The 25415-nt window shown below is 45.6% G+C and overlaps 2 protein-coding genes and 1 non-coding gene across 5 annotated transcripts; 1 reads left to right on the top strand and 2 right to left on the bottom strand.

Moving 5' to 3' along the window:
• Positions 1 to 126: 126 nt before the first annotated feature.
• Positions 127 to 23859, bottom strand: NCAPD2 (non-SMC condensin I complex subunit D2). Of its 3 annotated transcripts, none has more exons than XM_054004802.1 (31): positions 23736 to 23859; positions 23569 to 23644; positions 23413 to 23471; positions 22779 to 22960; positions 22118 to 22257; positions 21668 to 21795; positions 21460 to 21583; positions 21231 to 21378; positions 20116 to 20313; positions 19470 to 19604; positions 18824 to 18908; positions 18041 to 18218; positions 17715 to 17836; positions 16567 to 16776; positions 14937 to 15111; positions 13353 to 13437; positions 13084 to 13217; positions 11963 to 12095; positions 10340 to 10421; positions 10074 to 10235; positions 9619 to 9833; positions 7794 to 7905; positions 7374 to 7497; positions 7022 to 7177; positions 6638 to 6815; positions 5506 to 5600; positions 3315 to 3395; positions 1076 to 1262; positions 720 to 846; positions 428 to 586; positions 127 to 263 (listed from the first exon to the last, which is right to left on the bottom strand). In XM_054004802.1, the coding sequence occupies exons 1-31, from the start codon at positions 23857 to 23859 to the stop codon at positions 184 to 186; spliced, it is 4194 nt and encodes a 1397-aa protein (XP_053860777.1). In that variant the 3' UTR covers positions 127 to 183. The 3 variants fall into 3 exon arrangements, with proteins under 3 accessions (XP_053860777.1, XP_053825136.1, XP_053825140.1); XM_053969161.1 differs by having other exon boundaries at positions 18041 to 18215; XM_053969165.1 differs by lacking the exons at positions 127 to 263; positions 428 to 586; positions 1076 to 1262 and having other exon boundaries at positions 758 to 846.
• LOC128804437 (small nucleolar RNA U85) lies at positions 23031 to 23352 on the bottom strand. Its single transcript, XR_008436075.1, has one exon. It is a non-coding gene; the product is annotated as a small nucleolar RNA U85 (small nucleolar RNA).
• Positions 23858 to 24837, top strand: MRPL51 (mitochondrial ribosomal protein L51). The gene is made up of 2 exons (XM_053969196.1): positions 23858 to 24395; positions 24566 to 24837. The coding sequence occupies exons 1-2, from the start codon at positions 23858 to 23860 to the stop codon at positions 24760 to 24762; spliced, it is 735 nt and encodes a 244-aa protein (XP_053825171.1). The 3' UTR covers positions 24763 to 24837.
• Positions 24838 to 25415: the final 578 nt, after the last annotated feature.

Raw genomic sequence — 25415 nt, 5'->3', positions numbered from 1 at the left:
CAGCACTGCCTTTCTTTGTGGAGATATCAGAAGAAAGGGTTGGGATTGCTTTAGCCTGGTGTTAACTTCCATTTTGTCCTCATTTAAAGCACTGCTGAATTATGGGGTAGTTCAGACAAGAGAAGGTGACGGTTGCATCAAGGGAGTTTTATTTTTAGTTAAAGGCAGTGGCAGATGGTTCCTTCAGCGCAGCCGTCGGGCTGAAGATCTGGTGATGGGAGTTGTTTTGGTGGGGGTTTCTTCTCTTAATTCTGCCAATAGCTCTAAAGAGAGTAAAACGTGTCAATAATGAACACTCCACTGCCTTGAGCAGAGAAATCTACAGGCAACCTCCACAGTGGTCTGAAGCCCATGACCAAAGGGACAGCCCTGTTGGGCCAGATCTGTAGTCCTTCCCCCCTTAGAGCACACGTGTGCAGTGCCTTACCATCCTCAGAGTTGTTCTCCTCGTCGCTGGAGAAGGTAATGATGGCTTTTTTGCGTGGAGGGCGCTTTTGGGCACGCTTATGATTTCGGAGGGTGCGGGGTGGGGGTGTGACAAAATCATCATCTGTGTTGGCTGGACTTAGGGGTGGGCGGCGTGAACCTGTCAAGAAAAAGGGAAAAAAAATAGAGAAAAGCAGCAAACTTCTGTCTGTAAGGGTGAGATAAAGTCCTTAGGTGTTTCTGCTGGACTGCAGGATCAGGGGGAAGCTGGAATCTCACAAAAAGGAACGTACTTCCTGTTGGTTTCCTCTTGGCTGGTGCTGGCATTGGAGTCTGACTACCATCCTGGCGTATCTCTGTGGAATCCAGTCCTCGGTTATGGGAGGCAGACAGCTTCTGCTCCAGCTCTTCAGCTAGAGCCTGATGGAGATGTAAAACAGCAGTGGAGGGGGGAAAAAAAAAAAAGAGAAGGTGAGGGGAGAGAAGTATTACATCCATAGCAGAATTGCCATCAAGTTAAATAAATAAATTGATAAATTGTCGGGGGTGAGGAATAGTCTGCTTAAAATGAAAAACTGCAGGGCTTTCCAGTCACTGTATGTAAAAAGCAATTGTTTTGCTGGCCTGGACCCTTGTCCCACACCCTTACTTTAGTCTCAGGTTTGATGCCTGCTCTGCGGAATCGAGCCAGCACAGTTTGGAAACAATTGTAGACAGCTGGATCTTGGAGCTTGTCTGCAAAGCAGTCATAGTTGTCCTGCAGCTTGTGAAGGCCCCGTTCTGAGACTGGAAGCAGAGCAAGGCAGTGGGACAGATCCCGATACTGACGCTCAGTCCTGGGAAAGACAAAGATCACCATTAGGTCCTACAAAAAGGGGTGTGTGAGGATGAGCACATCTCATCCAGAACTACCAGGTGCTTCTACCCTGCAGGACATGAGATTCAGGTTGTTCTGTTATAGGTCAGTGACAGGGTGCTGTGCCATACCACAGATAACCACCACTGTATTCCATGACACTGACTTAGTGCCTGTTGGAAAAACATGAAGGTTCCACTGCTAAAGAACACAGTCACTTGTTTGAGAAGTGTCAGAAGTTACTGGTGACCAGGAGGAAAAGACTCAGTGAGGTCAGGGCTCCTCTTGAAGGACCTTATTTCAACCACATAACAACCCCCCCCCAGCTGTTCATTTTTGCATGTTTGAGATGATCTCAAGCAGAAACTGTATTTGATGTTCTCTCTTCCTCTCCTGGTTAGTTACATAAAGAAGGTCATATTTATTAAGTTATAAAGTCAACAAATAACAAATGCTGTATCAGAGAATGACTACATCCAAATTCCAGCAAAAGTTACTGGAATAAAACCAAAGGGAAATAAAAAGAAAAGCACAAACTAACATCCCTAATGTAGATCACTGTGATGGAATGGGATGGGAAAAAGCAAGGCCAAAGCCCCTTTTTTTAATATACACAAAGTGAAGGCCTCAAGTCTGTCCAGCAGAAGCTGTCTCAGGATGCTCTGCTCAAACCCAGACAGATGGAGAACAAAGCTGCAGCATCCAGGTGTTTCCACCTTTACAGTCTGAATGATACATGGCAAGTTGCTACATTTAGAACTACAGAAATGCTGAGGAGGGTGATGGTGGCTGCAAATCTTTTCTGTTAAGCTCCTGTTTTAGCCTGGAGTGAGAGTCTTGGTCTAGCAGTACCACTAGTGTGCACCAAGCTGATCACCTTCATGGTACAGAAATATCAGGACAGTCTACTAAAGGTGAGACACAACTTACACACAGACGGTTATTTACAAATGTGGTGTGAAGAGCTCACCAGTGCTCCTGGGAGGCAACTTTGGAGAGAGGGACCACTCTCCACTCTTGCTCAGGAAACAAAATCCAAATATTTTGAGAAATATGCAACTCCCTGAGGCAGCTGAGCAGGTCACATGCCCAGGCAATGTGCACGAATGGCCAAGATAAGCAGACAGCTTAAATCTCAAGGGCAAAACCACAACAATGAAGAAGGAAAACCACAGGAATGGAGGGAAGCAGGGTACACCAAAGCCAGTGGAAGTTAAAATTAAGATATCTCACTGGAATGGAAGGAGATAAATTTCTATTATTATTCTTCTTGGAAGGAAACAAAAAGTGTACGCCTGGGTCAGTGAAGTTACAGCTTGGGGAGCAGAAGAAAAGCAGCAAAAAAAGCCCCAAAACCTAGAAAGCTAAATGATATCCCATATTCACAGTGTGAGTCCTGCATTCTATACTCTGTAATCAGCAATGCACAAGCAAAGTATGCATATCTTGGAAATGGAGCAGAGCAAAAGCCAAAGTGTATGGTGGCACAAGCCCTTAGGTAAAATAATAATAATAAAAAAACAGAACAGAGTCCCAGGCATAGACTTGGTACTGAGCAGCCCATGCACACAGAACAAGGACAGGCCTATATCAGCTTGATAGCTGAGATCACCCCAGACAGGACTGCTGGAAAGATCCCAACTTCTCAGCTGAACACACTAATTTCCTAGCTGAGCTTCAAGGGAATAGCCCATGGAGAAGGATCACAAAGGTATGTAAAATCCACATGTGGGATGTCTCCTTGCTCAGCTGTAATGTAGATCTAGACTGTCACAAATTTTTTTCCTTAAAAAAGGAAGGAAGAGGGGGTCAATCACTGCATAATAAAACCAAAAACCTTAATTTATAAGTATTAATGTATTTTTAGGAGAAGGTAGTTAAAAAAAAAGGGGGACCTAAACCAAGTTATGTTGCATTTGTCATGTGAAGAATATAATGGGAACCTTTCACAACCACCACATAAAAGCTCATTTCTTCTGAAAAATCCTGAGAAGCAGAAGCGCTTGGCGGGAAAATTAAGATTACAACCCACCTGGCAGTCCGGAATCTCTGACAAAGTTTCTCCACCAAACTCTCTGTTTGTTTGTCTTTTGTAATATATGAGAACAGATGTCTGCAAGGGGAAAAAAAGTGCAAAAGATTAGAGCCCACAGAGGAATTCCCATTTCAGGTAGGAGGGGTGCTGAAAAGGCAGCAGTGCTGACTTCTTATCTGCTCCTTCCACCCAGTTTAAAGAGCATGCAGCACCTCCAGACAATCTCCTCACTTCACAAGTTGCACTGACAGTAGTTTGACAAGCAAACCTTGAGGGGAGCACTGTGGCATGCAGTGTTTTCCCTCCTCAAAACCACGCTTATGGCTTTTTCACTATTAATTTGCTGAAAGTGTGTTGTTGTATTTTGGATCAATGCAAAAGTAAACACTACTTTGCACTAAAATAGGAACAAAGTCTAACAGAACTTAAATGCTAACTTAATCCATTTTTCCTTAGTGTCTTAAGGAATAGAGACACCTGGACTTTAGCACAGTTAAGTGCTGGTGCATTTTGCACTATGTCCTCTTAGAAATCACTGAATAACTTCTATTTATTAAGAAGGTCCTCCTGCTCTCCCTATTTCTTGTACCAACATTTCCGTTAACTCTACCTCAGTCAGGTTGCCACTGGCCTTGATACAGTTGTTCTAAAGCACTTCCTTGTTCAGTCTTTGTTATGTCTACAACCACCACACCAAGCTGCTTTTCTAAGATACATAACAGAGACAGCATTCTCAAGAGCCCTCCCTTTGCATTTTTTTCCAGCATCAATTAATCTTTAACTACTAATTCCCTTATTTTCCTCTTTAAAGGATATGTGGTGTGTTAAGTGATGATCAGGTCTTTAAAATTAATTATCCTTAAGCTAATTTGATACCTGTCTACATTGTTAAATCAATACTGCCTCTTCTTTGCCAGACACCTCCAGTTCTCTCCATATATGTTGCTGGAAGTCAAAAGTTCATCTTACACCTGTCTTAACCCCACCAGTCACACTTTAATGCAATTGCTACACTTATTATGCTCTATGTCTGTGGTAACACCTTCAGTTTGATATTAATTAAAAACAGTACTGAAAATTCCAAAGTTATTTGGATTTTTTAAATGTGGTACCTCTTGTCTCCCTGTGATGGTTTGCTTCACTTCAGGCATTAACTTCCACTTCTATGTGTACAGTCAGGAACCACAAGCTGTAATTCCCAGTATTTCACACTACTCTCCTTAATTAAAGCTGAAGCAAAATATTAATCTACTTTTGCCACCATAAATTAATTTTAGTCTCAATTAAACCCTCACTAGTAGACCTTTTCTGTGTCTTGCAATTCCTACCTATCCAAAATCCCATCCCTCTTCCTCAATGCACTGGACTCTCATAGACAGAAAGACTAGTTGAAAAATCATAGGAGATTTTATTGTTCTTCTCTTCAGCAACAGCAATACTTTTGTCTAACACCCCTCCCCTCTATAATCCATAGGGATTCAAATGACTCAGAAAACCCCTCATGTGGTTAAGTTTCATAAATGAGAGGAAAATGTCTGTACTTTAACAATGAAGACATTATTAGTGCTGTCTATGAGCCACCAATAACCTCCGATTGAAATATTCCAATATCTCTATACTCCAGAGTCAGGCTTTCTTGAAAAACACTGAACCAAACAAAAAAACCAAAACAAAACAAAAAACCAAACCCCAAAACCCCCAAAAAAACCCCAAAACCCTAAAAAAAACCCCAAAACAACAAAAAAAAGCCCCCCACAAAACAAACCACCAGAAAGCAAACCCAGATCCAAACCTGTTACTGTAACTACAGCTTTACTAAAACTGCTTACAAAACTCCAGTAGCCACCAATTACAAAGGCAGCAGTCTTTAAAACCTGTTGTGTTTTCCTAATGTTGCATATCCATGTTCCCATATGTAAAACCAACTATTTTCCTTTTCTAGAGGGAAAGTAATTTTGAGTTAGTGGTTACTCTTTGTAGAATCTCTCCTCACCCCCAACTGTGTAGCTCTAAAATCAATTCCCCTCAGCATGACTCCATTTCCAGTACAGACTGAAAAAGTCAGACCAAAGAGAACAACTGAAAAAGCATTTTGTACATGTCAGTGTAGTTTTTCTTCCCTTGATATGACACCCCCTTTGCATAAACATAGTCCTGGCAATAAGAGATTTATTTAACCTCAGAATACCTCATAATAGTGTGGAAGGATTCCTCCTCTATGCTGCTGTTAGGATCTGAGAGATGACTGATGATGTCTGGAAGCAGGTTATAGACAGCATTACCCTGTACAGAACACAAGTTTCTACATGAGATACAGAATTATAAAGGATAATTTGAGTCAAGCCAAATAAGCTGCCCACTTAAAATTACCTCCTTTTTCTCCACCCCAAATCTACTGACTGAAAGCATCAGCTTTTTGAAATGAGCTGTACACAGCCAGCCAAACCTATCCAGGACTATTTGGCTGGGGGGGGGGGGGGAAACCCCAGCCAACCAACAAGCTAAACACTTCACCCCAGCTCTGCTCTTTGGCAGACTTGGATGCAGTTTCTTTGCCTTCCAACCTTGCCACAACCCAACAAAAAAAGCTTCCTGTTAAAGGAAACAGTTCTTCAGTTCACAGAACTGCTTCCCATCTTCTTGCCCAAAAAGGTCCAATCCATATTCTCTTTCCCACTTCTTTTACATAGCTTTGTCATGCACGCTGCAGAGATAGGAAGTCAGTGCAGTCAGTTGGCCAGTTTTCCTTTAACAAAGCAAACCAAGACAGAAAAGCCCCAGTGTCAGTGCAGCCTCTCAGGCAGTAAATCTCAAACTCTGAAGGGCCCATGTGAGGCTGCACATGGAATGAACAGTGTACTGGGGGTAACGCTGCTCCTGTTCTTACGTGATTGGGCAGAAACTGCTACAATTTAAGTATCTCAGTGTCCCACAGCCAAGAATAACTCAGAAAGGTTTCAGAGAAGGTGCACAGCCTGAGCCATAAGGTCAGGGAACTCTGCTGTAAGGCCTAAAGGCAAGCTACAGAAAACTGCTTCTAACCCTGTGCTGGGCATATACAAGCAAGCAAAGGGAAAAGGCAGTAGTTTGGAGCCTGCCTTCCAGTGTGAATGGATGAGGTCAAATTCAGCAACATCAAGCAAGGATGAAGCAAAACCTGTATTGCAAAATTTCTTTTAACTACCCTTATTTAGTCTACAGAGAGACAGACCAATGGCTCTACGCCATTAACACACCTTCTCCAGGGCTCATGTTATTGATCCAGCCTCCAACAGCCCTTGCCTAGTCTTGTGAAATAAAGTCCCTGAGCATCCACTTGCCTTGTTGGCCAGTTCTCCAAAGAAGTTCTGAGCCACTCCCACGATTGCCTCCTCTGGGTCTATGAGCAGAGTTGCCATTTCGCTCACTTGGCCCTTCACCTTTACCATGTCTTTGAGGATGAGGTGAGTCATCACCAGCCCAGCCGTCTGTCTCACAGTCGGGCAGGGGTCCCGCAACCTGACAGGAGCAAACAGTTACTGCAGAAAGCAGCAAGGGAGTGTCTCTGAGTTACTGGTACTCATGACAGCCCAAAGCTCTGGTCTCCCTGCACCAGTATCTTCAAATTTGCCTTCTTGGGTCATTCTCACCTTCTGGAGGCCCAGTGTCACCCTTTCACAGGGTTTTCATCACATGTCCTCTCCCAACAATGAGTGTAGTGTTACCTGGCATAGAGATGTGATGTCCAAGGCTCCACCAGGTTGGGGAAGCGGATGGCTAGGTCTCCTGCGGCAATAATGAGGTTGGATCTCACATCAGGCAGGGTAGATTTCTCCATCATTGTGAAGAGCAGACGCAAGTGGGAGTCACAGAACTCAGAGCTAACAAGACGGGGTACAGGAAAGAAGGGATAGATAGTAAAATTCCATCTCTCAGAGAGCAGAGAACAAAATAGTTTAAAAAAAGCAATCTGTGAACACTGTGTTTGTTCTTTCCTTGGGAAAGGAATTGCAACATTTGCTTGTGCTTTAATACTGGGAAGGCTGGGAAAGGAACTTTGGCATGGCTCAGCAGTACCTGATCATGCAGAGTTTGCCAAGAGTGAGGGCTGCGGCAGCTGACAGCGCCGAGTCACTGTAGAGTCCAGGGTTGTTGCAGATCTTCAGCACCAGAGGAACAAAGGCAGAGAGCAGGTGCTTCCCTAGAGAGTGGGGATAAAGACAGTGAGCATGAGAGCACTGTTTGTGCATCGTGCTTTAAGAACAATTACTCCATTTATCTCAGAGCTGCTGCAAACTGCAGTAACTGGTTGACTCACTTTCACCACTGAACAACCACCTCCAGAAAGGCAGAGCCAAGAAACAGACAGCCTACATGGAAACTGACAGTGCTTGCTTCCAGAGGAAACAGCCTTCCTTCTTCAGGACCTGTTACCCACTGTACCTGCTCTTTCACACAGGCAGCCAGCCAGTATTCCTCGGTGGCAGCCACACTTACCATCTAGAAGTTCTGTCTCACAAATATTGCGGATGAGCTCAGCCTCGGTGTCATCAGCCGTGGCTCCCACGAGGCCTAGCTCCTCCTCCATAGTGGTCTCATTCCCTGTGCTCTGTGCAGAGAGGAGACTGTAAGAAAGATGTCAGGCAACAATGACCTCTTTCTTCACAGGGTTCTCTCTGGCGAAGTAGATGCATGTTACCAGCTGTACAACTAAAGTGGAGAACAGACTGACACAGAGTGTAATAACCCACTTTCCCCCAAGAACTGAATGAAGCTGTGAAGGGTAGTCTGGGATTTGCCAGTCCACATACTACAGAACACCAATCACAGGATCAAATAGTTAGGTTGGATGGGACCACAATGGATCATCTGCTCCAGCAGGGTCTTCCTAGAACAAAGATTGTGCCCAGATAGTTCTTGAGTATCTCAAATGAGGGTGACTCCACAATCTCTCTGGGCAACCTATTCTAGTGCTTGGTCACCCCCACAGTAAAGAAGTTCATCCTCATAATCAGATGGAACTTCCTGTGCATCAATTTCTGCCCACTGCCTCATGTCCTAGCGCTTGGCACCACCAAGAACCGTCTGGCTCCATCCTCTTGGCACCTCCCTCTTCAAATATTTACAGACATTGATGAGATGCCCTCTCAGTCTTGAGGCTTATAAGAGGCCCAGCTCCCTCAGCCTTTCCTTCTAAGAGATACTCCAGTCCCTTAATCATCTTTATTGCCCTCCACTGGACTTGCTCCAGGAGCTCCACATCTCTCTTGTAATGAGGAGCCCAGAATGTAAAGAAAGCTTAAACTATTGACACTACTAAGACAAAACAGACCTAGGATACATCCAGCATCAGTGTGTGAGTCCTGCATAACTTAAGGGACATTCAAATACTAAAAGCAAGAAGCTCAAAGCAGCCTTTGAATTGCTGGTTTCATGAGCAAGATTATGGGAAACCTTATGGCAAATAAAAAGCAAGACAAGGGAAGAAAGGAGACATGGGCATTGCAGTGGGGACCAAATCTATATCCAACTGCTACTTTTTGAAAATCTCCTAATAATCTCCTACTGTGTGGAAAATGGTAGTGACACTGATAAGCAGGTAGATGAGGAAATGAACTACAAAGTTCTCTGTAGACTTAGGAGTATAAGCATCTAATAGAGACTGGATACCTAGATGGACACAACATTTTTCTCTATTCTTACCCAGGAAAGTCAGCCTCATTACACTCTGGAAAATATACTAAGGTAGACCTAACCAAACAGGGCATTTGTAGTATCCAAATCATGTTAGAAAGACTACTGTTAAACCTTCATCATTACTACCTAACAGAGAATAGGACTCTCAAATCTTCTGGACTAGGGTTCTAGAAAGCCTTTTTTGAGAACTCAGGGTGTTTCTTCACCACTGTGGGTGGTATTGAAGAAACAAAATGGATGTTTTTGGTATTGAAGAAACAAAACAGATGTTTCTTCACCGCTACAGCATCAGTTGCAAAAGGCTGCACTGGTAAAAAAAAAAACGTGATGAGTGAAAGGGGAATGTTTGCCTGAAGCAGGAGGATAAGCATGGCCACGACATCATCCTTCACTCCCTCCCCTCTGCCTCTTCAAAACTCAACACCAGTGTGGGAGTTCTAGTGAATAGGGTCATTAAAGGACCTCAGCTCTCCCTGTCAATCCTGACCAATACTTGTCTGTTTCTATTCCTGAAGCACAGATTGTCCTGTACCTCATGCAGCCTCAGGATTGAATTCTCCAGAACTTTACTGCAGCTGGGACACTAGAAGAGCTGCCCATAGGAAAAAAAACCCTTGGCTCTCACCTGGTGTCTCTGCTTCTTTGTGCTGGTGTCATATTGCTTCTTGATCTTCTCCTCTTTGAGGAGGCGGCGCCTGCGTAGCTCTGCACTCACTGACACTTCCAAATATGCTACCTGCTGCAGTGCCACCTGTCCCACAAGGGCCACCAGGTGCAGCAGCAGGAATGTGGAGAGACTGCCAGCACCATCAGAGACTCTGCTTGGAGAATCCCTTGCATCTAAAGGAGAAAAATGGCCACAGTTCAGTGTTGATCTAGACCTCCTCCCCACTAGTTAGTGCCACATCTCACCGAATAACCCATCTCCACACTCCACAAACTGCTTCACAGCACTTGTGCCTTCCCATGCCTACACTTCCACCAGCCCCTCAGCTCTGTTCTCCTGCAGTTACTCAAGGCCACTCAAAGCGGCACTGGAAACAATAGGTACAGATTTCCTTCATCAGCTTTTTTTCTCACCAGCTTTCTGCTCATCAGCCTCCTGCAGCTTCTCCAGAGCTTGCTGACTGCACACATGCAGGATGTCAGCACAGATCTCCTCTGCCCCTTCTGCCAACTGGTAGATGAGAGTTACAGCTGCCTCCATGAAGGGGATCCAGTGACTGCTTGGCTGGGCAAAGCCTGATGAGAAGAGGGAGCAATGTACCCACACATACCAATGATAACACAGGCGGCCTCGCAGCCCAACCCCATCTCCTCCAAACCTCCTGCTGACCTGGGCTCACCTTTACTCACAGTCTCACTCAGGCAACCAAAGAGCATGTGGTTCTGTGGCAGTCGAAAAGGGGCACTCTTTTCCAGTGCTGGCTGCAGAGACAAAGGTGAGTTACTCCCATGGGAGTAGCACATGAGATCTCCCCATGCCCTTCCCAGTACTCAACCTTCCTGTGTGCACAATGTTAATCAAACCCATGCCAGGGACATCCAGTACTGCTCTGCAACTAAACATGTAGCAGGGACACTACTGTCACTTGTGACAGCATGGTGACTACACTGGGTGGATTTAAAGCTTGGCCAAATGATGATCCCAGGCCAACCCAGACAGTTCCACCATCTCACCTTAAATCAAAATAACTTTTTTGAAATGTCAAAAGGATTCATTTAAGATCTGATATTATTTACTCACTCTCTGCAATAAATAAAGAGGGAAACCTCTGGAGCATCTTAGAGTCATTAACAGTAAGTCAACTTGCCTTGGGGTACTACAGAACCATATGGGTTTGTTTAAAAGCAAAGTATCATCAGTGGAAATAACACAGGATAGGTCTGGATCCAAGACTACCTCACACTTAGGTTGTTGTATATATTCTGTATCAGTCACACCACCTTTTAGGTTGGGAATAAGATAACCTAGAGAACTACTAAACCAAGTATGACAATACCTGAGGTGTCCCAGCACACCTGTGTTTGCCTGATGGATATATACTTGAACAAAACAGAATTTACTTGAGGATTTACCAGCTTTCAGTAGCTTGAAACAGGAACTCCTGATTCACCACAATCCTGTCCTCTCTACTAAATTTCTGGTTGGGAGGATGGATGGGAGAAGAGCTACTGCCAGTCAGTCAGCCAAATATTTTCAGTTCAGTCCCTTTTCACATACAAGCTTAACTGCAGACTTAAGTCAGCCAAAAATTGAATTACAGCCATCTTTAGAACATTTAAGAATGTTGTAATACACATTAACTCATGAAGTTCATGCAGCAACATCTCCAGTGGAAGGGGCTGTCACAGAATGATGCTGCTCTGTAAAGAAGGACTGCTTTTGCGATAGAACTCCTGAACCAAAATACCCCAAATGTCTGAGTCAAAAAAATCTGATTTTTTTCCAAGTGTATTTAAAAAAAAAAAGTATAAATTGTTTCCTAGGGAAAGAAGCCATCAACCATCATGTTGTTCTAAGTACAACATGTACAACATGGACAGGTTTGAAAGCCTTTCATGTTTTATATTCTGCTGTACAGCTGACAACTCCTGAATATCAATTAATAGGGAGGGCAAAAGAATCACACCACCAGAAAACATGAGTAGAGCAAAAGGCTTCATGGTTGAGAAAACACAAATCAGTTTAGAATTGGGAGTCTGAAGAAGAGAATTGAAAGGAAAACATATTTTCTTGTGCACTGAACTCTTTACTAATTGAATTCAGCCTGTTGCCTAATGAAAATTCTTTTATTACATGTTCACTGATGTGTGCTAAGCTTTCCAGACAGTGCTGCTGAATGGTCTCAACCTACTTAATTTCAAAATCTGTAAAAATGTAATTACCTCTCTCTTTTCTTCCATGCAAACAATTTCCCCCCTTTCTTTGTTTCTGGATGACCTCAAGAACAAACCCATAGACTTACCTTAGGGTTACTGGCAAGCTTGGAAATAACATTGCATACTTCTTGAGGCAGCCTGTAGTCTTCACATGCCTTCTCAGACAGCCCCATTGTCACCAAGATGTCCAGGTTGCTACCTATGATCTCTGGCTTTCCTCTGTGGAATGGAAGGGATGGGGATATGACATGAGATGCTGCTGACAGTTTACAGAAGTATGGATAACCAAGAGAAATACTCTTTGTGCTTTGTGGAAGGGAGCGGTTTGAATAAGAGGGGAAAAAAATAAAACCCATCCAAATGACTCAAGATACAGCTAGAGGAGCAACAAGCAGTATTCCACAAAAGCCAATGTAATACACTGTCCACCAGGAGATGACTTTCTCCAAAGTGATCAACAGCCTCTTTGTAAAGAAGATTCTTGACTCTTCTTTCCTATCAGAAAGGACCAAAATTTACAGGGGTAAGAAAAACAAAAATGTTGGAAAATAGGAAAGAGCAGAGGAGCTCAGGATTTGTGACCTGAGGAATATATCATTCCTTCCTCTACTGTGGGATACAAAACAAACCAAACCAACATTTATCCAAAAAAAGCCAATCCCAAATCCACACCCACCTGTTCTCCTTTCTGCCTGTGAAAGAACTTTAGGATTATCATAATGCAGGCCTGTTTCTGACTAATGAAGGACTGAAGTAAGAAGAGCAAGTAAGTTGAATGCCAAAGGATTACTGGGCTGGGAAACAGAGAAAGTGAAAACTTTTTAGTGCAGACACATTTTTTTTTGCCCCCAGAAAGTGAAACAGATGCGTTTTTCTTCATGCTAAAGGCTCCAGACATCTCTACTCAGCAGCTTCTCACTGTTCTTATCCAAACACAGACAAAACTGCAGAGTTGTGACACTGTAAACTCTGGGAAGGGATGGGCATTCACACAAGGAAAATAATCTCATCATAACCATTCAGAGGCTATGCTGGTGGGATCCAACACAACTATGTTTAGTTCCAGGCTTCATTACCCCATGATAGGGTTACTATTTTTGAAGCTAGAGCCAAAGAGTCAGCTGATGCAGCACCCACAGTTCTTCAATAGAAATCGACTCCCTGTACATCCTTCCACTCACAGGCTTCGACCTGGCCCCAGGCTCACCGTGCCATCATCCCCAGCAGCATCAAAGCAGCACGGCGTTCGAGCGACGAGCATGGAGATTTTTCTGTGAATCGCTCCCAAAGCAGCTGGGTCACAGCAGGCTTTATTTCATCTTTCTGCACAAACTCTGAGATCTGCAAAAGGAATGCAATTTAAAAATTAGAGAGAGGCAAAGGAGAATGAACTTCAAAGTAAAGACGTAATCTGCAATGGCTACCATTTGAATAAAACAGATACACAACCCAAAGCCAGGCAAAGCAAATACTCACTATTTCCTCTAAGCACTGTATCGTTCCCAGTGATGCATCCACCATGATGAGAGAGAGAGAGTGCACCAGGGCCTGTGCCTTGGCCCTTAGAAAGGGGAAAAATAACAAAAAAAAATTAAAAGGTAAAGAAAAAGCAACTGTCACAATTACTGCTCTATTGAAAGAGCTGAAAACATTTCTTAGATAACAGAGATGATTCACAGGATCAAGAAAACTCCCACAACAAGCTTGAGTTCTTGAAGTCACCCAAGTGCCAATGGCCATGATGTGTGATAAGTCCATTGCCTCGTGCGCTGGTGCTCCTTATGATGTTTAAAGATCTAATCAGAGGCACTAAGCAGCCACTTCCCAGTTTATTCCCCACCACAAGTCAAAGTACAACTCCCTAGAAACTGAAAATCTCTCTATGAACAAATGAGGACAGAGCACAGACCATAGAAGTGCTGTTTCCAGCCAATATTATCAGGAAGAAATAAGAAGCAGCACGTGCTCTTTATTGCCCTGATGCTACAAATGAGGGTGAGTTATGGTGCATCTCACCAGGAATCACGCTTATCTTATTGCACGAGTATCCAACAGGATTTACAAGTGGGTAAGCACTAAAAAAGGGCAAGTGCCAAAGCAGAGAGAACACACAGCTCTTCTCTAGTATGGAAGAAGCAAACTTCCAAGTGGTAGCAAGCTCCCACCACCAAATCCTCAAGAAGGATAAGCAACAAAGACCCTTTAACATCCTCCCATCTAAGACATGTAGAATTTGTTAGAAAAATATTTAAGATTGGTCTGACTGAAATACAAGTAGAAATACATGTGAAAGCACCCAAATAAGAACTAACCTTGTATAGTGTAAAGGACAAAGAAATGGGGAATATGTTGGGTACATCAGAAGTAGAATGCCTACACATGACCAAGGCCACAGCATGTATGACTTGTCAGCAAAAAAACCTTAAGTTTGGTAACGGAAATATAGTTTCAACTTTAGACCACACTGTTCCTCTTATTATTCCAGCAAGATGAACAACTACAGTTACAAGAAACTCAAAATGGGACAACTGACATTGGCCAACAACTTTGCCCACAGAGTGAAGTATATAAGTCTCCTGGACATGGGATGACTCCATATCAACAGGTGACTCCTAATGGGCTGAAATTCATTGTTGCCAATCAAGAACCCTGCTAGCAAGAGAAACATTCATAATTAACATTTCTTGTTCCCTATCAGATAGGGACCCTACCCAGACTATTTAGGCAATGCTTTGTATGAAAGTGACATTTATGAGAACAATAAATATTAGTGCCTGACAACAGTTTAACTTCAAGTAATTCTCAGCATCTGCTTTGCAAGGTCTCACAGAGTTTTGCTGCATGGATTTCCTACACATGAGCTCTATGACAAACCAAGAACAGAAGCTCAGCAGGGGGTTCTGCAGGAAGACTGGGATACTCAGACAATAACTTTATGTTTCAGCTCAGCATGAAGCATGGCAACTCTCAGTTCTCCTCCTGTCCATACCCCATTCACAATAGCAGAAAGGGGATGGGGGGAGGGAAAGGAAAAAAAAATCTGATTAGGAAGATCCATACCTCTCTGAATCCTCGCTGGGGCTCAGATAGAGTTGTCTGTATGCATTCAGCACAGCCTCCTTAATTCCAGGCTCCTTTGACCATATGAGGGGCAGCATCCTGCGGACTCCAAGCAGTGCCTGGGGCACGCCAAACTGTGAGACTGTCACGAAGAACTCAATGGCTTCCTGCACCACTGCAGAGAGAACAGTTGTGATGGTGCAGTTCTTCCCCAGTTCCCATTAAAGAGGCCATTAAAACAAATTCATAGGAGTACTGGTCTCACAGCAAGCTTTACAAGCATCTAGAGATCACTGCTACTGTCTGCAGAGGCCTTGAGTCAGAATGGGATCACTAGTACAAAGATGTAGATGTCCCAAAAAAAGAGACACAAATTAACAATATTACAGCTAAATCCAATGTGATATGGTTAGGGAAAGAGCACGGAAACTATCTTTGAGAAAAAAAAAAAAACCAAAATTCTCTTCTGGGAAACAGTAACTTTGAGAAAAAAGGTCTCATAGTCACAGCAGACAGCTGAATATAAGCCCCAGTGCAATGCTATAACCAGAGGAACTAAGCTATTTGAGGTACACAATCAAACCCCAGGTGTTTAAATACCAGGTAGGGGAATTTCTTGGCCTTGAACTTCAAAGGACCTGTAAAGACTTAACCCAGGAGTTCATTTTCGTGTGTGTAAACAGCTAATGACACCAAACTTTGCTGGGGAAGCCCACATGCTTATCTCAAGTAATATGAGCCCTCAACAGAGATGAAGCCTCAGAAGTGTTTGCATGAAGTCTGGGGCACTGCGGTGCCCACACCCATCAATACCCCAGATCTGTGCAAGTGGATGTGCTGGAAAGGACGGGAGAGGGACTTGTGCCCCTCATCCCTTGGAAATGCCAATTTCTGATAAACACTACAAAAAAGTCTAAGTGATTACAGTAGTTCTAATATGAAATATGAACAGCTGAATTAACTCAAAGGCCTTCTGATCACCACCTTTCTCTACAGCACTGAAGAGGACCAGGCCACAGAACCTGTTGATCAGGCTCATGCTTAACTAGAGAATAAAGTTTGAGGAAAGGTGAGTTAGAGGAGACCAGCTGCTTAGTTCCCCTCTTGTGGCCAGCATAACGGCTCAAGCTGTGTCAGGGCACTGAACACGTAACTAAACACAGCTTCACTGGCCAGGCTTACTCTGAGAGAACCTCAGCTGAGATGATGAACATCCATCCCTCCCCACAGAAGGCAGGACAGCTTCCACATTTGGTCACCTGGTTGTTTTTTTTTTTTTTTTTTCATTTCAGAAAGTTCAAATACATTTTATTTCATATGTTTTTAAAAACAACTTTTAAACATATTAAAAAATATTTTCTAACCTTGGTATTTAAAAAATAAATAGACATTAAATAAATAAATATTCCCCAAAAGCCTATTCAACTCCTTCACGACACTCATTTAGATGGTTCTTGCTTTTCCGATACCCTGGAAGTGTCTGTGACATCTGCTCAATGAAGAGCAGCTCCTTCAATCTTTTCTCCTTCTCCTGGAGCTCTACCACTCCAACATTTTCTCTCAAGCAAGGAAAGATCTAGAAATGCTGAATGGGGAAAAAAGGTTATTTTCACATGGTTATTTCACATACCTGAGACAGAATTTTCATACATCATCTTGCTGATCAGGTTCAGAGCTTCTGTGATTTTCACAGAGAAGTTGTAAGCATCTTGCAGGTAGTGCACCAACATCTCCTGTTTGACCAGCTCTGTTTGAGGCTGTTCTTCCTGGATAACTTCTTCAATCTTGTCACTGCTGTTGTCATGTGGAGGATCCTCACTGTTCTCGCCTGGGCATGAACCTACACAGCACACTTGTTTGTGAGCAGTACTGAAGATACAAGAGAAACAGGCACAGTTCAGGGCATTTTAACCCTCCTCTCCCCATCCCACAGTGACACCTTCCAAGAGCCAGGATACAAAAATCCAAATTCTGCAATCAGACCTAGCTACAAAATCTTGGCATGCTGTGGAGCAAGTTCCAGTACTAGAGTGTGATGCTCCAGAGAACTGCCAGCATGGTAAAAGGGTATAGAAGGACATGGCCCATTTGGGGTGAACTCCATTAAAATGCTGATAAGGTTAATCTGAACTTGATAATTCCCCAAAGATAGATGAGGGACCTAAAAAGGAACCAAGAGACAGCAAACACTATTACTCCATAGCAAAGTTTGTGCAAGTGTGGAGCGTTCACAAAGTTAAGATTTTTAGACAATAGACTTCCAACAGAAACATGCTCAACGTGATTGGCTAAGCAACCTCATGCTGAAACAAACACCAAACAAAGAGTGTGAAATCTTGAAAATACACCCAGAGGCTCAGGCCCCAGATAACCAAGACTCTGCCTGAACCAGATACTTGGTCAAGGCTGCTAGGGGTAAGCATTATGTGCCACCACCTGTTCAGGAAGCAGAACTCCTGACAAATTCAGACAGGGCAGAAGGGTGTGAGCAGCAACACTGGCTTCACTCCCTTCAGATATTATGCGAGTTAAGGCACCAAAAATGCACTTCTACCGGGACCATGGAACTATTCCAACCAAAAATTAAGATCTGTATGATCCAGCTAAAATGCCAAGGTACTTGAACAAACGATGCAGAGATGCTGCAGCTCTGGGAGCTGTCAGGTACACACAGACTGAGCCCCATAGGTCAGAAGGAGGGATAGAGCATTCCAGAGGGTTTTAGTCTGGCTCTGGCATTATCTTGGACTTGGAGAACAGACAGAGTGATATAGTTACCTGTGTAAAGTCTCTTCAGAACACCCAGGATTGTTGCCTCCTCGTTTTCCTCCCCAGGGCCAACAAAAGGTTCCTTTCCCTGGAAGCGACACAGGGCCTTCTGTGTAAGGCGGGCTGCACTCCTGGACAATGACATTGCCCAAGAGAGTATCAGCAACACATCAGAGCAGAACATAAGGGAAACCATCCAACTTTGCCCTGAACACCTGGGAAAGCAGCTCCTATCAGCATCTTGTACTGGGTGCCCACATCAATCTCTTCCTACAGAGTAATGTTACTGGAAATCACCCCGTGGGATAAACACTGTCACCGCAGAGCCTTCTTACTTGTAATTCAGCTTCTTCAACAGACCAGTGATTTGCTCCACTGTCCTCTCCACTGTTTCTTCAACTTCCAGGACCTCCTCTTCCCCTTCCTGCAGTGGCTGAAAGAGCTGCTGTGTGGCAGCCCTAACTTCTGGCAGCATCGCTTGCCACTCTTCCTCTGGGGCGATCACTGGAGCTACTTAAAAACCAGAAGGATTGAAGAACACAGACTCAGGTGACACCTTTAATGGGAAGGAAAAACTCATCTGGAAATTAGAAACTTCCCCTACCCCCTCCCCAGACAGGTACTGTTCCCATTGCTGATCCCACCCAGACTGCAGTGAGAATAAGACAAGAACTCTGACTAAAACAAATAAACCACTGAACGTAGAAAAAAAGACAGATAAGAAAAACATAATTTGTTTAGCCTTGGACTTTGGTGCTGCCCACAAATCAAGTTTAAATAACATCTGATCAAAATCATGACTCAAGCAGTCCTTGAGTGGTAGAAAAGAGAAACCTGGGAGAGTGTTCATAGACATTTTCAGTTCTTACCCTGAAAATAGGATATATAGCTATAAGGACTGTTGATTTAGACCTGGATATTAATATGATCCTTTTATAACACCACCATAAGGAAAACTGTTGTGAGTTTAATCCCAGTTATCTGGTCTCACCATCTCACACTGAGATCTGAGGTAAGATCTGAGACAAAAGCTGTCACAACCTGGGAGCAAATTTAATATGAGGAAAAGTACATTCTGGACTGCCCTAGAAAGTGGAAAGAAGAAGAAAGGAAATTACCTGCTGTGGGTCTGCTACGATCCCTCATTTCTTTCAGTTTTTGCACTTCTTTCTTCAGTGGCCCATCCAAGTCAGTCCAGCTTAGCTGAAGATGTCAGGAAGAGAAGAAGAAATATGTAAGTTATCCTCCTTTTCCTGAAATGCCAGAATTCTCCTCTCTCTTCCACCCCCTGCTTTAGTTGTCAATCCCCATGGATGACCCTGTTTTGGGAAACTGGAAGAGTAGACTCTGGCCCCAATCCTAGAATGAGAACTGCTCTAAGTTGCTCATCTCAGGCTCAGAAACTCAGGAGAAGGTGCAGCTAAACAGAAAGAGCTGTAGATCCACGAAGAATATTCTAAAAAACTAATTTTGATCCTAAGGAGAGAAACCTCACAGTGGACTCAAAACTGCTGCAGGTTTTTTACCTCAATCACATCCCTCCTGGCCTTCAGCAGGAGGGCTATGAATTTCACCAAGAGAGGGATGAGTCCAAGAACTCAAAATCTGAACCTGAGAAGACCAGAAAGCTGCCACCTGCAGAATCAAAGGCTACACCATTCCTCCCACAAGACACAGAAATGCTACTGCCCTGGCTATAGCACACTGCAGATATTTAGCCTGCAAAGAGACATCTAACATATCCACCATATTAACTGGATTTACCTTGCTGGAGAAGGGATTATTGGACAAAAACGCAGCCAGGAGCTGGATTGCATTTTTAACCACTAAGACAGATTTGTCTTTGAGCCGCCCAACAGCCAGCGACACCACAGATTGAAACTGAGTCAAAGGCAGGGCCTAGAACACAACAAGAGCACAGATAAAGTTATCAAGAAGGCTCAGAGACTTGGGAAGAGTTTACTGCAGATATATTAATGTACTAAAAAGCACAGATTATAGATTTACAGAAAAGTCTAGGGCTCAAAAGACCTCTGGATATATTCTGGTCCAGCCTCCACTGAAAGCAAGGATTTAGGTTATCCAGGATCCTGCTGAGTTGAGTCTTAGTATATCTGGTAATTGTGATGTTCTCCCATACTAGTGTGTGAAAAGAGGCTGTATCTATGCTCTTTCTTCTAGTTTGTCCTGGTAAGAATGAGCAGCATCTAATTCCACCCCACAGTTCCCCCACCCCTAGGATCTTTGGTCTCTTGGAAGAAACTGCCGACACCACAGTACACAGGGACAGCACCTTTCTCTGTTAAAACTTCAATCTGTGCAAACAAAAAGCAGAGTGGCAGAAATTCCCTCAAAACACACAAGATGGGAAGAGATGACTGAGGCAATGCCATTTGCCTAGTCAACTTGCCTTGCACTGCACGATGCGAGTGAAGAGCTGCAGCACACGGCTGCGAACAAAGCCATGGACATCACACACGTGGGCTTGCAGCATATCCAGGAACTTGTCCCGAGTGCCACGGGCAGCTTCCTCCAGCTGGTCACCATTCAGCACCTGCACCAGCACTTCTGCCATAGCTGCCAGAATGGCATTTCGCATCGTGTAACTCTGCCAAGACAGGAGTTGTTGAACTAGGAACAGACCAAAAGACATGATTTGATATGCCCAGAGTTTGGGCCTTCCAAATCCCAGGTTCCAGCCCTAAGTGAATTTTTTTAGCATGGATATTGAATTAGGTTTGGGTGAACATAGCTGTGCATGCAAGACAGAGTAACCTTTGCTATGAAGACAGGCTGAGACTTGGTCTTGTTCAGCCTGCAGAAGAGAAGGCTTTGGGGAGGCACCTTCCGGTACCTAAAGGGGGCTGTGAGAGAGCTGGAGAGGGACTTTTTACCAGGGCATTCAGTGATAGGGCAAGAGAGAATGGCTTCAAAGTGAAGGTAGGTTTAGATTAGATATGAGGAAGAAATTCTTTACTGACAGTGTGGTGAGACACTTGATCAGGTTGCCCAGAGAAGCTGTGGATGCCCCATCCCTAGAACTGTTCAAGGCCAGGTTGGATGGGGCTTTGAGCAACCTGGTCTAGTGGAGGGTGTCCCTAACCATGGCAGAGGTGTTAAGGTCCCTTCCAACCCAAATCCTGCTATCCAGGTAGGTTCATAGAAGCCAAGAACTGACATGAGAAACACTTACAGCAGATAAAGAAAAGGTAACACAATGACAAACTTATTAAGTGCTGAAGAACAAAGGACAACAGCAGGGACCTCAGACGAGTAGGCAGTCTCCTGTTCTCTGACATCTGATAGTCTGATAGTGACAACTAGACAGGAGATGCCATGGTTTCTGTTCCCTTTGCATCTTTTAGGTTCCCTTTGCGTCTTTTAGGTAAGGGCAGAATCTATTCCAATAGAGCAGGTTTTGGATACTTGAGCTCTGTGAAAGAGGTTCTGTTTCAGACAGAAAAATTGGATAGCAGCACCTCTACCGTTTGACTTTTCTGGACAGGTGACTTTGCAGAAACGTACCTCCCCATCCAAGTGAGGCAGGAGAACACTCATGTTGGAGAGCACCAGAGTTGGAATCTGTTCAGCCAGTTCACTTATAAAAGTAGCATAACCCTTGACTCCAGAAGCCTCACGAGCCAAATCCTGGGGACATTTCTGTCCAATTTCCCTGTGCAGAAAGATGAAACAAGGAATGGGGTGTCTCAAGTTGCTAGGGATAAAAGGACAAGCCTCCAAGTATTTCTCTCACCTTAGCAGTTCACCCACCAGGCTTTTTAGACCATACTCTTTAGCCCAGAGGCTCACGGCCTGTGCAAACACTGGGGCTACATGTTCAAAGTGCTGCAGCATCTGCGTGATCTTCAGAGTGGCACCTTTAACACATGAGAAGGAAGAAAGAGGTCAGGGAAAGTAACTGGGAATGACTTCAGGAAGAAGGCAGAATGGCAGGAACTCACTGAACATGTGGTCACAGTGAACCAGAGCTGCAGCAAGCAGATGTGTCAGAGCCTCCCGTGTGACCCGGTACCTCTGAAGGCCGATACTTGGATTCTCCAGGATACGGTAGCAGCTTCCCGTCATTAAGCTAAACCCACAGAAGACAAACTATCTCAACTCACTATCTCAACTTGCACACACATCATTCTAGCACACCACACATTTCTGTTTGAGAGATTCTCCAATGGCCTCTAAAAATTAGCAGGCATCTGAATTTTTTTGTGGCCTACATGAGGAGAGGAAGTGATTCCTATACATGTTGCTTTTGCCTTGAGCTATTTCCTCAGTTTCCCAATGATCTGCACCCCACAGAGCGCTGTAATACCATCTAATTGATAGAGCTATCATTTAACCTTTTATCCCTCAGAACCAGTTACACGTTCCACCAATACACCTGCTCCAACTCATACCTGACAAACTCTTCTTCCACTGCTAAACCACCCCAAAGCTGACGGAGATCCAGCTGCAGCAGCTGTGTAAGCAGCTGTAAAAGCGGCTCCCGCTCCTCTTCCCACAAGGATCCAGAAGTCTTGGCATGGTTCTTCCTGCTCTAGAAAGCAGATTACTTAGTGAGATACATCAGCAGCTTCACAACAGACAAAACTCTGTCACTACCCTGTTTCCTTCAAAATTTAAGTCTGTTATAGCATTAAGAGACACACAGTGAGATTTGTGAGATCACAGGGGGCTTTTTTCCCCCCGCAAGTCTTCTCTCTTAGCTCGGGCAAGCACCAGTGCCTTGTGTGGTTTAAGGATTATACCTGCATCCACTGCCACCACAGAAAGGAAATCTTGAGAAAATACTGGCATACTAAGTTCCAGACAGAAACTGAAGAATGAAATAGAATGGCCTGGGCATCCAAGTCCCTGCTGATATTTAGAAACATGATTTCCTTTGGCTGTTTTCCATGCACAGTTTCAGAGAAGCACCAGTGCTCCACATTATGTACTGCTCTTGCTGGCATCATGTTTATATAAACTCAGCTATAAATCTGACAGATACTACAGAGTTCAGCAAGCTTAAAATTTTATTCTGACTTTTATCACCTTTCCCCCAGTCCCTTCACATACCTTCCTACCAGGATCTGCCTCCAAACAACTGTTCTTGCAGGTTTCCATTTCAAAGGCATCCATCAGGCCAGTCAGCAAATAGCAGTTCATCTTAAGAGCATTGAGGTGAGCAGCACGGTCTGCATGGCTCAGCCCAGAGTCACTCAAGATAGCAGGAAGATCACTGGAATGATGGGACACCACTGAGGAGAAGCAGAAAGTCATGAGCACTCCTTGCCAGGTCCCTCAGCAATCCTCTCAGAGGCTTAGAGCAGCCATCAGATTACCAAAGATGTGTGCTCACATCTCACCAGCTGTAACATGGGCTGCCCCCTGCAACCCAGACCTTGGGCATGCTGTCTTGTCCTATCTCCACAGCCCTCCATCAGCTCAGAGAAACACTCGCTCTGAGCTGATACATCGCACAGATGTATTTTCCAGGGACCAGGGCAAGAGGATTTTCTGTCGGTCTGCCCTTACAGCGAACATGCACAACTCAGCATCGTCCACCAAGATTACAGACCGTATGACAGGAGTGGGCTGAGGGTGCAGCCCAGCTGGCCGAGTCACATTAGCCTTTATATCATCATTGAGCTGCCAACGGAAAACAACCTCTCTGTTAGTCCTGCGTCGGCCGGAAACAACGGGTACCCACCGTGCATCATCAGCTCCAGGGCGTCCTCCTTGACAGCCGTGCCCAGGGTTCGGAAGTGGCTGCGGGACAAACACAGGGCGTAAGGGCGGCGGGCAAAGAGCGCCTGGCAGTGGGGCGAGAGCCCGCCCCTCCGCCCCATCCCTGCCCCGTACTCACTGCAGCACGCTGTACACGCAGTCGAAGTGCTGCAGCACGGCCAGCGCGCCCTGCGCACGGAAAGCGGCCCGGAAAGCTGCGGCAAAACACGGAGAGAGGCGTGGGGATGGCCATGAGCCGGCGGCAGGACCGGGCCCGACCGGGAAGGGGGTGTGGGGACACCTTACCGGCGAGTGCGGGCGGCAGCTCGTGGACGGACAGCACCTCCTGCACCACGTAGCGCCCGGGGCCGCCATCCCGCAGCAGATCGGCGGGAGCGAGGGGCAGGTGGAACTCGGGGGCCGCCGCCATGGCCGCCACAGCCCCGCACGGCCCCGGGCGCTCGAAACAGCGCGCGCGAACCGCGCTCGCCCCGCCCCTTCCCGCCACGGGCCTATCAGCGCCCGGCGGCTGCGCCGCGCGCCGGCCCCTCGCCCAATCGCCGGCTCCCCTGCCCTCCCGACCGTTGGCGCAACGTCACCCGCGCGCCTCTGCACTCCGCGGCGGAAGGGGCGGCCCGGCGGCACCGCCGCTCTTCCCGTCCCGTCCCTTCCCCGGGGCACCGGGGATCATCCCCATGGCGGCGGCGGCAACGCTGCTGCTGCAAGCGGCGGGCCGGGCCCTGCTGGGCCGTGCCGCTTCTCTGCCCTGCGCCCAGCGGGGCTTTAGCGACTGCGGCGGGGCTCGCTGGGCGCCCGCGCGGCCCGGCCTCCCCGTGCCGCTGTCCTCGCCCCTGGCAGGGCTCTCCCGGCCCATCCGCATCAAGGAGCCGCCCAAGCGCAAGCCGGTAGACCGGTGGACGAAGAAGCGGGCCTTGTTCGGGGTGTATGACAACGTGGGGATCCTGGGTAAGACACACACCCCGCCCGCACCGCCCCGGGGCAGGAGGGGAGGGAGGCTGGACTCACCTGCGGGCTGGCGCCTCTGCCGGCAGCGATAGGGCGTGGAGGATTTGGGCCGGCCGCCTTGGGAACAGCCTTCTCCAGTGCCTGGCTTCATCTGTCTCTCCTGTTTTCAGGCGGCTTCCAGATCCACCCGAAGAATCTCATCATGGGGCCCACTTGGCTGCGAGGCTGGCGGGGGAATGAGCTGCAGAGATGCATCCGCAAGAAGCAGATGGTGGGCGATCGGATGTTTGCAGAGGACTATCACAAACTCAGCAAGAGGATCCGGTACTTGTACAAGCGCTTCAATCGCACCGGAAAGCACCGCTAGGGAACAGCAGTGGCTTCAGCCTGTGGAGTGGAGTTTTGTGGCATTGCAGTCAGAATAAAGCCAGCTTCCACACAATTGAATTCCAAGTGCTTTCTACAACCTTTGCTGCATATTTCTACCCCAGTCCCAAGGGCCTGATGCTGCTCCAGGCCTGAGCTCCTCTGTGCCCCCTCAGTAATTTCTGACGTACTTCTTGCAGGCATTTGTTCCAACCTGCATCCCTGAACTTGACCCTCTGGTCCTCTGTTTTTTTGGCCAGGCTTCTAGCATCCTTTCAGTCTCTAAGCCCCAGGTTCACACATCTAATGTGACAATTCCAGTATTCTCCAGCTCAGATTTTTCCTCATAGTCAAATTTTTCAAGGTCCTGCTAATATATCTTCCTGCTCATGGCTTTCCCCCTTGCCCTCCACTCATCTGTGGTTAAGTGTGAATGATCCAAATGTTAGTTGAAATGCATCAAAACTTGTCTTAAGAATGGGATTTGTCTCATTCCACACTCATGATGACTTTAGCCCCTGCTAATAATATTTAATGACCAAATGGCCTTTTGTTTATAATTTAGGCAGGATTTGCAAAAGTAATTCAGGTAATTAAATGTTTTTAAAAATTCTTGCTTCTAGTTTTCCGTAACTGTTGCCAGTTCCTTTAGAG

Source organism: Vidua macroura, chromosome 2 (genome assembly GCF_024509145.1).
Source record: "Vidua macroura isolate BioBank_ID:100142 chromosome 2, ASM2450914v1, whole genome shotgun sequence".
NCBI classification, from domain to species: Eukaryota; Metazoa; Chordata; class Aves; order Passeriformes; family Viduidae; genus Vidua; species Vidua macroura.
The sequence above is the reverse complement of the archived record's forward strand: the minus strand, read 5'-3'. Positions and strand labels throughout refer to the sequence as shown.